Below are 13,092 nucleotides of genomic sequence, written 5' to 3'. Positions count from 1 at the left end.
GAGTTCAAGGGGCGGGGAAGCCAAGAACCTTGTTTTTGCTGCTGTTGTTTACACCATAAAATGTAAGGACGTAGGTATGGATCTGAGGAAGTACATTGTTTATTTTGTGCTTGACACCGTAAAATGTAAGGGCTTACTTAGGTGTGGATGTTGGTTAGGAAGTACGTTGCTTATATTGTGCTTTACACCGTAAAATGCCTGCTGGTGGTATGATTAACCTGAAGTTTCAGCACATTTTGGAACCACTGGGAAAGAAAACATGGATTGACTGATGTGTAAATGAAGATTTAAATGGCTTCGTTCACCTCTTGGTAAGTTACGCAGTGAGATTTAAGGATTTCGAAACCGGAGCTCATATCAACACTATGGAAGGTAGGTGGAGTGTAATAAAAAGGGATTTTCCAAAGAAATGCCTCCGGCAGTACGGAGGATATTTTTCATTTTTACTTCTGTAAATTTATGCGGTGACAGCAGTATGCAGATCCTAATTTAGATAATTTTAAATTGTTTTTGGATTCTGTTAAGGAAATCTGTGTGTCTCACATACTGAAGAAACAGAAATTTTTAAATAGGTAAGTCGATATTTCCTTTTTGTGCTGCGTAGATTAGATAACATTTGTATGATTTAAAATGAAGTTTATTGTGATTATATATTTGTTTTAATTATGTTTTATTGCATTATGTTTTAGACGCCATTTTATTGGGGTGGGCGTTGGATATAAACAGGAATGGCGCCAAAAAGTCGCCAAGGGGTACCCTGAAATACATTTTTACCAAAATATAGTATTTATTAGAACAAAACATTTGAACTCCATATGTTTCAGTAAGGATGTTTTCACCGGAGAATTTCTGGAAGAAAGGCTTTACGCTGACATTAAATATAAAAAAAGTCAAAGAAAATACTAAACTTGGAGAATACTTAAACTCAGGACGAACTGCCTAAAGCAGAAATAAATTAGTTATATATTATAATTCTACAGAAGTGTTTATAATTACTAGACAGGTCAAGATAATTGAATTTCCCCTAAATGTTAGGTATGTATTCAATAAACTTCGGCTGCTTCTTCATCAGGTGAAATAGCTATAGTCACATTTCTTCTAGAATCAATTCTATTCAATCATTCATTTTCGAGGTATTTCAATTAACACTTGCACAGTCATTCGCAATTCGGTTACAGGCGAAAACATAGCAGACGGAATAGAGAAAAGTGTAGTAGAGAAAAACCCTACAAGTAAAAAAACATCATCGTTCAAAACATCGTGGTAGAAAACATAGCGACCTAAAACATCATTGTACATTCTTTGTCAGGAAAGTTCCAGGACAAAGGTCGTAAAAAATAGAAAATTGCGTTTACCAGGTAATGATCCTAGCTGCTATCAAAATAGTCCCCTTGTCTATTCTATACACAACTGCCAACGTTTCTGGAGGTCTACTAGGTAAGCAAGCAGAGAAATCTTCAACTGCGATGCTTGCGAGCTCATCTTTCACAGCGCGTTGGATGTCTGTAATACTCTTGATGAAGCTGTCCTTTCAGTCACCTTTTGACTCACGGAAACAAGAAAAAATCATAATAATCTTTGACACAAATGGTTGGATCATGTCTGGCTCTAGCCAATAGTTTACGAGAAATTCTTCGTCTTTCCTCTTTCTGTTCACCTGTGAGTGAGTGACTGACGATTCTTGCATTAAGTTTCCGTTTCCCTAAATTTTCGTGTAAAATCTTATGACACACATTACGATTCAAATTCAGTTCTTCTGATATCATACGCACAGTTACACGATAGTTTTCTCGCAATAACTGCCGTACAAGCTCCTCCACGTTTGCATCGGTATGTGCTATAGATGGGCGATCAGCTCTGGGATTGTCTTGGACTGAATCTCTGCCTTCACGAAACCTTTCGTGCCACTCGAAAATACGACTTCTTGAAACTGCCTCGTCTGCGTATGCTTGCTTAATTATGTTCCACGTTTCACTAGGGGTTTTCCAGAGCTTAATTTAATGTTTAATCTTTGCTTATAATCAGCATCCATTGTGTCACCTTAACGAATGCGGGAACAATCAGAACAGTGCGTTGCTAAGCACAGCCCTGCCACTTAGTAAGTTTGGGTGGAAACATGGCCAAGGTCATGTCAAGTAAGAATATATACCAGGTAAAAAAAACAACACTTGTTCCTTTTTAGTACTGAAAACTTAAAAATTAAAAAAAAATTGTCCTGAAACTTTTCTGACAAGGGATGTAAAAAATTATCGTGGTAAGAAATAAAGCACCTACGGAATCATCAAACAATATGTGTTTAATTTTACCTGATAGTCATTTCTCCAAATCTTCGTAGACACGTGTTTTAAGACGTTTTAAACATTTTAAATGTGTTTTTTGCATAATAATTTGTGAGTGCGAGAAGGAATGAGGAATATTCTTATCTCTATCTAAATTTCATATTGTTGAATTAAATGATAAAATTTTACTGAAAACGCAAGAAGGAAACTTGATGAAAAAGATGAAAATGAGTAGAAAGTTAATGCAGTTAATAACAGTTAACAGAACTTTAAAATTCTGAAATTAATTATTAAAATTCAGTATTTAATTAGTCTCTTTTTTAAAACTGGATTATTAGTTAGACTCTTTATAAAGTTGGACTGGTAGTGCAAACACACATTTACGTTCGCGATGTTATCATCAAGCAGTGATTAATAGGTGCTTTATTATTTACCACGATACTTTTTACGACGATGTTTCAAAACTGCAAAGTTTCTGGATTGCTTATTTTCTATGACGATATTTCGAGAGGTCCAGGGTTTGAGTCTTGGTGAGGGTATCGTTCATTTTTCACTTCTCCAGCATCAAAAAACTCTGTTGACTCTAACTGACAGTGGCGCTCGAACTAAAAGGTGGTGGATGATGATTCTTCACCACCAGAATTTCGCGACTGGATCCCCCAATTCCCAGTCGCCCTTTAAAAAGGGATTTTCTCCCTCCTTCCTGCATGCCTTCGTGGTGTACCAGTAGCACCCTCGGCGCATATTCGAGTGGTCCCGGAGAGGCCATTGCTGAATTTTCACATCTCTTGTATAAAAAAACAACCCTAATGACTTTACATTTGTCGCCCGAATTAAAAGGTGGTGGATGATGATTCCTTACCACTAGGATTTGGCGACTGGGTCCTCTAACCTCCATTCGCACTTGAAAAGGGGGATTATATAAGGTATTTTGTCACTCCTTTCTGCATGCCCTCGTGGTGTAATGGTTAGCACACTCGGCGCGTATTCGAGAGGTTCAGGTTCGAGTCCCGGCAACGGCACTGCTGATGTTTCACACTCCCCACTTCAAAAAATCCTAATGACTCTATACCCTACTTTCCCCTTTCAATACTCAAAGAACTGTCACCGGAATACGGATGATGGGACTCGATCAGGATGTTTTCCGCCACCCTGAGTCAGAGAGTTAAAGGAGAGAAACTATACTTAATAAATCCTTTCTGGTTTTCTCATTTATTTATTTATCTTAAGAAAAGAATTTTCAAAGAAATAATGATTCAAAGAAATAATTTGACAAAATGATAAAATAACGCAATTCCATTACCCACTGTAATCAGTGATGGTGAACAAGTTGTCAGCTTGATCTGTGGCGTACGATATGGGTGTCCCATAATTCAAATTATCATTGCTAAGCATCCAAAAGCATACAGTTATTTCGGTGAGATCTCTCGGTAAGTAGTCCAACTGCACAAAATCCAAGATTCCAGAAGATGGGAAACGCAAAAGAAAGTCCGAAGATAACTCTGAAAACAGAAGAAAAAAGGATTTTATACAATATAGCTAGTTATACTTCCATGCGATGCTTTTGAGTGTAAAATATAGACATACCTGTTTCGCAAAGGTCACCAACGTACGAAGGAAGGCATAAACATTTAAATCCAGCAATCATGTCGATGCACGTTGCACCGTTCATACATGGCTGTAGCTGACATTCATTGATATCAATTTCGCAGTATGTGCCTTCAAATCCAGCCAAACATTCGCATCTAATAAGAAAAAAATATATTGTTATTGAAAAGTATCTTCTTAAATATATTGTTAGTCCAAAGGGGCAATTTGCTCTGGAGGACTAAAATTATTAAAAATATAATTTCGTTCTGGCATTTTGCGTTGAAAGCTATAAACGGCGAACAACTTTTCAAATTGTTGCCACCAAATATGATCGCCCTATATTATATTTAAAGAAATCAAATAATGGAGAAGCTGCATAAATCTATGCATGTTTCTCGCATTTTGATAAAACAACGGTACTTAGAGCCATCAAAATTTGAATAACGTAATCTTCCATAGAACATGGTCATGTGGAAGCTCTAATTTGAATTTAAAATTTGTTTTATTATCGATTTAATATTTAATAACACTTCAACGAATTTTTGATTAACAAACTAAACAATTTCAAAGCGAGCGATGGCAACACTGTACGAAATTTTTTTTTATCTCCAGCGCGCGGGAATTTGCATCCAAAATTCTAAAGACATGTTCATTTTAAAATTAATTTGCGATACTGCTGTTGAACAGAGAATTTTATGGTTTTAGTGCGAAAAACAGAATGTTTAATAAATAAAGATAACACACAAAATGTTAAAAAATGCCCCTTTGCACGTAATTTAAAAGCTGAAACCTTTCAGATTTGTTTTACTATTACTCGCTTTTTATTAGTTGTATCTTGTTATATATATTATATTTTTGATTATCATATGCCGTATCATGTAGTATTATACCATACGTAATACACATACAGTATGTAATTTTTAGTATCAATTGCATCACGTGATATCAAGCATAATAAGTTACCCTATATCATGCATGTCATTCAACGTTAGGTTTCATATGGCTTTATATCTTTGTACCATGTACACTGACGCAAAATAAAAATGTGACAATTCTACGTCTCCCGTTCTACTGGGCCAATTGACGAAATTTAAACTGCGTTCTGCACGTCTCGAAAGCGCAACTTAGGATATACATTAGATTTATATATAGCATTTTTCTAATAAAGTTATTTTGTTACAAAATAGGACTTCTTCTGAAATAGTACATTAATTTTTTCCATATTTCGATTCTACGGTTCAAATCATATCAAGCTGCCAAGTGTTGCAAAAAAAAAAAAAAAAAAAAAAAAAGAGCTCTCAAATTTTAGCTTCCCCATGTTAATTGATGTATATATTTATCTTGTGTATATTTATTAATATCTCTTCTTTCATTAAATTTATTTGATATTTCCTTTCACATTTCTAAATTTAGGTTCATTCTAAATAACATTTACCCATTTTTTATGATTTATTTTTAAATAATTTTTATAAATTTTTCGGAAAACATTTTGAATTATAACCTGTAATAATTTTAGCATCATCTTAAAGCAGATGTATTTCTAACCATACCTACAAAAATAGTTTAAGAAGTAGGTTATAGTTATACTAAATATATGGTTAGATAAAAATAATAAACGCTGAACTGAAGGTAAAGGTATTCAACTGACGTTAATTGTCGTTTTTCTTTGAGGATTTCAAGTGATATGCATAGCTGTGCGAGTGGGAAGCCGGCTGATATGAATTATACCTGTATTTAATAAAGCTGCGGTTAAAACAGAGCAGCTACTACAAAAAAGTGCAATAAACGATCCCATTGATCACCGTTTCCATCTGCAGCCTTACAGATAAAATGCATATCGGCGAGCTTCGCTTTTGGATAACAATTCACACCACCGGAGACTGGAGACTATCAGTTAAGGGGATATATGACATAAAAATTTTTAAATTTTCAATTTTGTGCTAAAAAAAATAAAGTAGATTATAAGTCTCTCTGGCAAAAACCTACTGTCAAATTGCATTCATGGAAGGCCTCCCGAAAACCCGAATGAAAATTTAAAGAATTGCATCTGGACAAGCATACCAAAAACTGTTTTTGTGAGTGTCATCACATTAAAATTATATTTGTTAGATGCGATAATATTTTTTAATAACAGTGTACAAAACGATAATATAATAATGAAATTATTAGGAATACAACCAGGATTTTGTAAAGTCTCTATGGTAAGTCTTTGCAAAAAACAGATTGTGATAGACTTCGTGAGGCTCATCTCGCTTACCAAAAACTTTCTAAAATGGCCAGAAAGAAATATAAATTAATAAAACAAGAACAACTTGATGTAGAAATGTCAAATCCAGATGATTATTGTGCAAGAAAATATTAAAACGATGTTTTTATATAAATTATTACTGTTTAAATGTTTTTTTCTGTTTTCCTCAAAACGTGTTTTTTTATATTTCGGTACACTTTTCTTGAAACCTATTCATCCTGAAAGGTTTAAATTTTCCACAGTTGTTTATTTTAACTATTTCGTTGAAACTATTCAGGATATAAAATTTATGATCATTAGTTTTGGATATATTAAAAATTTAGTACTATTATTTTATACGATTTTTAAAACATTTTACTAATTTATTTGTAATATTTTTTTCTTTTTAAGCAAAACGTAAATTACTGCTTATTATTCTTAAATGATATGTTTTTAACCATCATGCGTTTGAAGGAGTTTGGTGCAATATTCTTTAAGAAAGGTGTACCAAACTAGCAAACTGTCACAAAAGATTCGTCAAAGATAAGAGAAATTAAACAACTAGTTCTTAAAAACATTAGGCTTTTAATTTATATTTTATGTGTTTTTTATTATCTACAATATGTTTATTTTAAATGAAAAAAAGAATCTAGAGTATAAGTTTATTTTGAGAAAAGTTATACCCTAATAAATTTTGTCTCGAAATAGTTGCATTTTGCCTGTCGAGATGGCACATGTCCCCTTAAAGTAAGCCTCCATATTGAGTAATTATGCACTTTTCAACTTTTTCATCTTTTCGGCCTAGCTAGACTGCTACTGTGCTGCCCTTTTGTTACTGCCACATTATCAAAAATCGTAAATAATCTCGAACAGACACGATTAGTGAGTCAATTTGCTTGTGGCTGAAAAATACTTAAATAAAAGAAACGTTAATCGAATCTACTACGACTACGTTTTATTGCATCTACACGACATCTAAATTGATTCTTCGTTACGGGTAATTTTACGTATGATTGATTATGCCATATTCTAATTGCTAACACTTAAACTACTGCATCTCCTTCAATCACCAACAGATGGCGACACGCTAGTTGACCTTCTCAAGACATCACTAACTCTAAATCCAAACTTCAGGCACACCTCTGATCTTTGACGATACATCTCGACGTTCACGCGGACTTTGACTACCAACTCTTCAAGAACTTACTACAGCAAAAACTCAAGAAATTTCCACTTACTTTAAGTGGATTCCAGTTCTCGTTTCACTGCGAAAATCCCAGTAGGGAAAAATAACTGTGGAGTAAAGACTTCAGGGTCGAAGCTTCGTCCCAACCATAATTCACGCCAATTCGCCATCGTCATTGAGAACGTGGAATAGCAATGATGGAAGGTGATTGCCACGGTCAGCGTCGGACAGCGTAGCTCCTATGAAAGGAAGGGCTACAGGGTAGTGAGATCCATCGTCGCATGGTGTCGGCGTGCTGGAACCAAGCACCCTCAATGCGTACCGTATCCCGTTAGTTGGCCAAGTTTAGCAGTGGAGTGGAGACCGCAGCCAAAGCTGTCAGATCGGGACGACCACGAACATCGCACACAGCATGACAGCCGTGTCGGATTTGATCATCGCGAACAGACGTTCAACACTCTACAGGAAGAGACAGGGCCTGCGCAACGAACATGCAGGCGATTGTGTATGGTGATCTGGAGATGACAAATGTGTGTGCAAAGTGGGTGGACCTCGATCCAAGACCTCGGACTATGCCTTGCTTGACAACATGAACGACGCAGTCAGGGGCCAACATGTTGAACATCTTCTGCCGAATTGCATGCCATAGAGGGCACCAACACCCCTACAGACTGGTTTACCAAAGCCATTTGGGACCTCCAGCCAGATGGGAGAAGTGTATTGACATGGGCGGGGATTATTTCTAACTGATGCACTATCAGTTTTTTGTTAATAAATTGTATTCCGCTCTGTGGCAGCATTTGTGTCATTCATTTCTGTACGACCTAAATATATTATCCCTTCAAAATAGTAAAAGAAAATACCATTAAAATTTAACAATTAGTACAACTCCAGAATAGGTAGTTCACTTACTTAAAAAACATAATATCATCGATGCAAATAGCTTCATTTTTGCAAGGAGAACTTGCACAGTCATCGATGTTAATTTCACAATTTCTTCCTTCAAATCCGGGCATGCATTCACAAGTATAATTTGCTATCAGATCAATGCAAAATCCATTATTCTGGCAAGGGTTACTATGGCATTCGTCGACATTGAACTGACATAGTGGACCTAACACAAAATGCAATACAATTATTTAAAACGACTATTTATTTGTTTTTTCTTATTATTGATTTAACTTTTACAATTGGATTAAAAATATTTTTTATGCTGAATAAGAAGATATTTAAAATATTTAAATTTATGCATGATATTAAACCAGATTTAAAGTAAGCAATCGTACCAGCAAATCCTGGCCTGCAGGTGCAATTAAAGCTGGCGATTCCGTCAATGCAACTGGCACCATTTAAGCAAGGGTCGTACAAGCACTCATCAACATTCAGTTCACAGTGTACTCCTGAATAACCTGGTGCGCAGAAGCATTTGTAGGCATTCACATCGTCTTGACAAGTGGCTCCATTCTGACAAGGGTTTGATTCACATTCATCAATTTCTTTCTCACAGTAAATACCTACCAAAAAAAAAAAAAAAAAAAAAAAAAAAAGATGTAATTTGAAATTGAGCATAAATATGTGAAAAAATATAGTAAAAATTATTTAATCAAAAAAATCTGAAAGCCTTCAGATCTTACATTACGCCCAAAGGGGCGTTTTTGTAACGTTTTGTGTGTTACCTTTACTTATTAAATAAACTCATGTCCATAAATTAAGGATAATTCGGAGTCACGCGGAAATCGAACTCTAAAATAAATATATCTTCTGTAAAATCACTACACACATCTTCAAGAATCATATGCAAATTTCAGGAAGTAACCAGATGACACCGATGGTACGTCACAATGACGAGAGTGTAAGAGAGTGATATATAAGGAATACAGGGAAAGAAGTAAAATTGTTTGCAGGCGCTTTATAAGCATTTCAGTGCAATAACCGAATAGTTATGACACAAAGGACGCATTTGGATGATTTTTTATGTGGTAGAATTATCGGCCGCCTGGAATGTGGGCGTACCCGACTGGAAGTATCAGAAGAACTTGGAATTGCCAAGAGTGTCATCTCCAGGCTTTGGAAACGATTCCAAGATGATGGTAATGTGAGTTGACGTTACAGCACAGGTCGCCCCAGAGTTACAACGCCGAATGAGGACCGGTATTTGGCAGTTACTGCCAAAAGAAAGAGGCGGAGCACAGCCTCAGACCTGTCTCGTAAGCTCTCTTCAGCCACTGATACGACAATTTCAAGGCAGACCGTGTACAGACGCTTAGGGCAGATTGGTCTATATGCTCGTAGACCTGTCAGATGCGTTCCACGTACTGCAACTCACTGTCGCCTGCGGTTAGCCTGGAGTAGAGAGCATTCATTGTGGACACCGCAACAGTGGGCTTGTGTGATGTTTTCCGACGAGTCCAGGTTTAGCTTGCAGTCTGATTCTCGCCGGACTTTCATATGGAGAGCTCCAGGTACCCGTTACTACCAAGAAAACATCATTGAACGACACCGTTACGGTGGTGCAGGAGTGCTAGTTTGGGGTGGAATTATTCTGTGTTCCAGAACTGACCTGCATGTTCAAATTGGAACCATGACAAGCCAAATCTATTGGGACTTCATTCTGGAACAACATGCACGTTTGTTTCGGGGCGCCATAGGCGCACAATTTGTGTTTATGGATGACAACGTCCGTCCTCGCCGTTCAAACATCGTAAGCGCATGCCTTCAATCGGAGGATATAACCCGTATGGACTGGCCAGCATTCTCACCGGACTTGAATCCAGTAGAGCACGTGTGGGACATGCTTGGCCGAAGAGTTGCAGCCCGTCAACCTCCTCCTACATGTCTACCGGAACTTCGAAGAGCATTGCTTTTTGAGTGGTGTAATATTCCCCAAGATCAGATCGATAATTTGATAACGGGAACTTCGGAACCGGAACCGGAACTTCGAAGAGCATTGCTTTTTGAGTGGTGTAATATTCCCCAAGATCAGATCGATAATTTGATACTCAGCATGCCTAGGCGTTGTAAGGACTGTATTGCATTGTCTGGGAGACATACAATGTATTAACATTGATACCAACCATGTAATATTGGTTTTTTTGTAAATACGATTTTTTTGTAATTTGCTCCAGGGAGAAAAAATCGCTAATTTTTTTAATAATATCAAACATGTAGCATCTTTTTTTGCTCTTTACCTTTTGTTTAATAAATAAGCTTTACAAATAAGTCAAATTTGTTTTGATTCTAACTCTTCCTTTGCCTGATTTTGCATTATCCTTAATTTATGGACATGAGTGTATAATGTTCTTCGGACTTCAACCATAAAATCCACTTCAAGAGCAACATAGCAAAATAATTTTAAAATGAGCATGTCTTTAGAATTTCTGATACACAATCTCGCGCGCTGGAGATAATTTTTTTTTTTTTTTTTTTACCCAGAGTCCAAAGGGGCTTTGACCCTGAGGGATTATTGTCTTCGTTTCGGCATTTTGCGTTGAAATCTTTAAAACGTTGTATCACTTTTAAAACTGTTGCCACCAGATATTATCGCCATGTATTATATTTGGAGAAATTAAATTATGAAGAATCTGCATATGTTCCTTGCAATGGGATAAAACAATGGTACCTAGAGCCATCGAATTCTGAATGACGTAATACTGCTGCGAATAGGGGCACCTGAGAGCCCAAATTTGAAATTTGGAATTTTTTTTATTATCAATTTCATATTTTGTAAAACTTTAACAAATCTCTTTTGATTAACAAACTCAAGCATTTCTCTTTTGATATCTCTTTTGATTAACAAACTCAAGCATTTCTCTTATCTTTTCACTTTATCACTTTTGATTTATCTCTTTTGATTATCTCTATTTCACTTTATCTCTTTTGATTAACAAACTCAAGCATTTCAAAGCGAGCCATGGCAACATTGTACAGAAAAAGCATTTTTATCTTCAGCGCATGAGACTGTGTGTGTGTGAACGCTCAATTTAAAATTATTTTGCGACATTGCTCTTGAACTGAACTTAATGGTTTAAGTGCGAAGAACATGATATTTAATAAATAAAGGTAACACAGAAAATGTTAAACAAAGTCCCTTTGGACGTAATTTAAAATCTGAAACCTATCGGATTTTTTTTCCCCGTACAGTTTTGCCACTTCTCGCTTTGAAATCGTTGAGTTTGTTAATCAAAAATTCTTTAAAAATTTACAAAATATGAAACAGATAATAAAAACAAATTATAAATTCCAAATGTGGGCTTCCAAATGCCCATATTCGGATGGAAACGTATGTTATTCAAAATTCGATGTTTCTAGGTACCGTCGTTTTATCCCAATGCGTGAAACAAACATACATTTATGCAGATTCTTCATTATTTAATTTCTTTAAATATAACACAGGGCTCTAATATTAGGTGGCGACAATTTGAAAAGTGAATTAAAGTTTATAAGTGAATCGATGCAAAATGCCAAAACAAAATTAATAGTCTTTCTGGGCAAATTATCCCTTTGGACTAAAACTATATAAAACAGATTTATGCACCTTAATACTTACTATTGAGGATTTTATTACTAAAATATTGTTTATAAATAAATATTGTTTTCAAGCAGTTACAAGTTGTTTTTTTACAATATTTAAAATATCGTTTTCAAGCCAGTTTTTCCTCTAGTTCTATGGTGATCACGAAGCGATTTTTAACCTGCCATAGAGTTACTCAGACAGAGAAAGAAATGATATTCCTTCTTTTAATTACAATATGACTCAGAATTAAACCATCGAGGTGAATTCAAAATCAATGGTCTTTCAATGAAATCTTTTTTCTTTGATTTATTTATAATATTTATATTTTTGAGTAATTTTTATAAATTTGTCCAAAATATTTTTGAACTAGAACAAGTAAAATTTTTACCGTTACCTTAAAGTAGATGTATTTCTAAACATACATGCAAAAAATTAAATTTTTTTTATTCGAAATTTGCCAAGATATGCGTGAATTTATATATTGGCGAATTTCGAAATTTGGCATATTTGTTATAAGCGATAATGACGCCAAATGAGGTTTACGCTCTTGTTAAAATTATTTAAAAGAATGAATGATGAATCTTTCTTCTGCTCGTGCACTAAGAAAGGGAAAGGAAAATAGGTTACCATAAATTAAGAATTTCGCCAAGTGAAGCATTCTTGAAAACTGAAAAAATTCATTCTTGTAAACTGAAAAATGTGTCCCAAGGTTAATTTTTAACCCCTCGATGTCACCAAACTTTACAATATTTAATATTTAAGCATAATTTGTGCCATAGAATCAAAATATGGAGAAACTTAATGTACCTTTTCAGATAAGGTCCGATTTTGTGTCAAAATACCTGTGTTAGAACATACAAATATACATATATGTATATTTTTTTTACAAAATATAGATATAAATCTAATATACATCCTACGTCGCGCTTTTGATGCATGAAAAATGAAAATTAGATTTCGTCAATCGATCCATTAGAATGGAAGATATAAAACTGTGGCTTTGTGTGAGTGTATGTGGATATATATGTGCAGTGTACCTTTAAATTGAAAATCACAGAAAAAATTTAAATGGCACACTCGGGTTATGGTCAATTTTTAGGGTATTTATACGAAGCACTTATGCGAGAGTATATACGGTAGTTAATTTAATTTTCAAACAGTTTTATGTGTCATAAATCAGAACTGCAAACTCATATACCTCTAACTGCAAAGTATAATAAATATCTACGAAAATCTGGATATTACTTAAAGTTTTATTTCAAATTTATGTGGAAGCTAGAAAGCATATATTCCCATA

General features: G+C 35.0%; 1 protein-coding gene across 1 annotated transcript in view; it reads right to left on the bottom strand.

Moving 5' to 3' along the window:
* LOC118191546 (sushi, von Willebrand factor type A, EGF and pentraxin domain-containing protein 1-like) overlaps positions 1–13,092 on the bottom strand; it is a 287,106-nt gene that overhangs the window by 94,558 nt on the left and 179,456 nt on the right. Inside the window, exons 19-22 of the mRNA XM_085825956.1 lie at positions 8,569–8,796; positions 8,195–8,396; positions 3,867–4,024; positions 3,583–3,781 (exon numbers count right to left, since the gene is read on the bottom strand). Coding sequence (XP_085682082.1) covers positions 3,583–3,781; positions 3,867–4,024; positions 8,195–8,396; positions 8,569–8,796 — 787 coding nt within the window. The remainder of the gene's footprint in view (positions 1–3,582; positions 3,782–3,866; positions 4,025–8,194; positions 8,397–8,568; positions 8,797–13,092) is intronic.

Source organism: Stegodyphus dumicola, chromosome 10 (assembly GCF_044657685.1).
Source record: "Stegodyphus dumicola isolate Sdum_Otavi_A_Nest chromosome 10, ASM4465768v1".
Classification (NCBI taxonomy): Eukaryota; Metazoa; Arthropoda; class Arachnida; order Araneae; family Eresidae; genus Stegodyphus; species Stegodyphus dumicola.
Note: the sequence above shows the minus strand (reverse complement) of the source record. Positions and strands in the feature narration are given on the sequence as shown.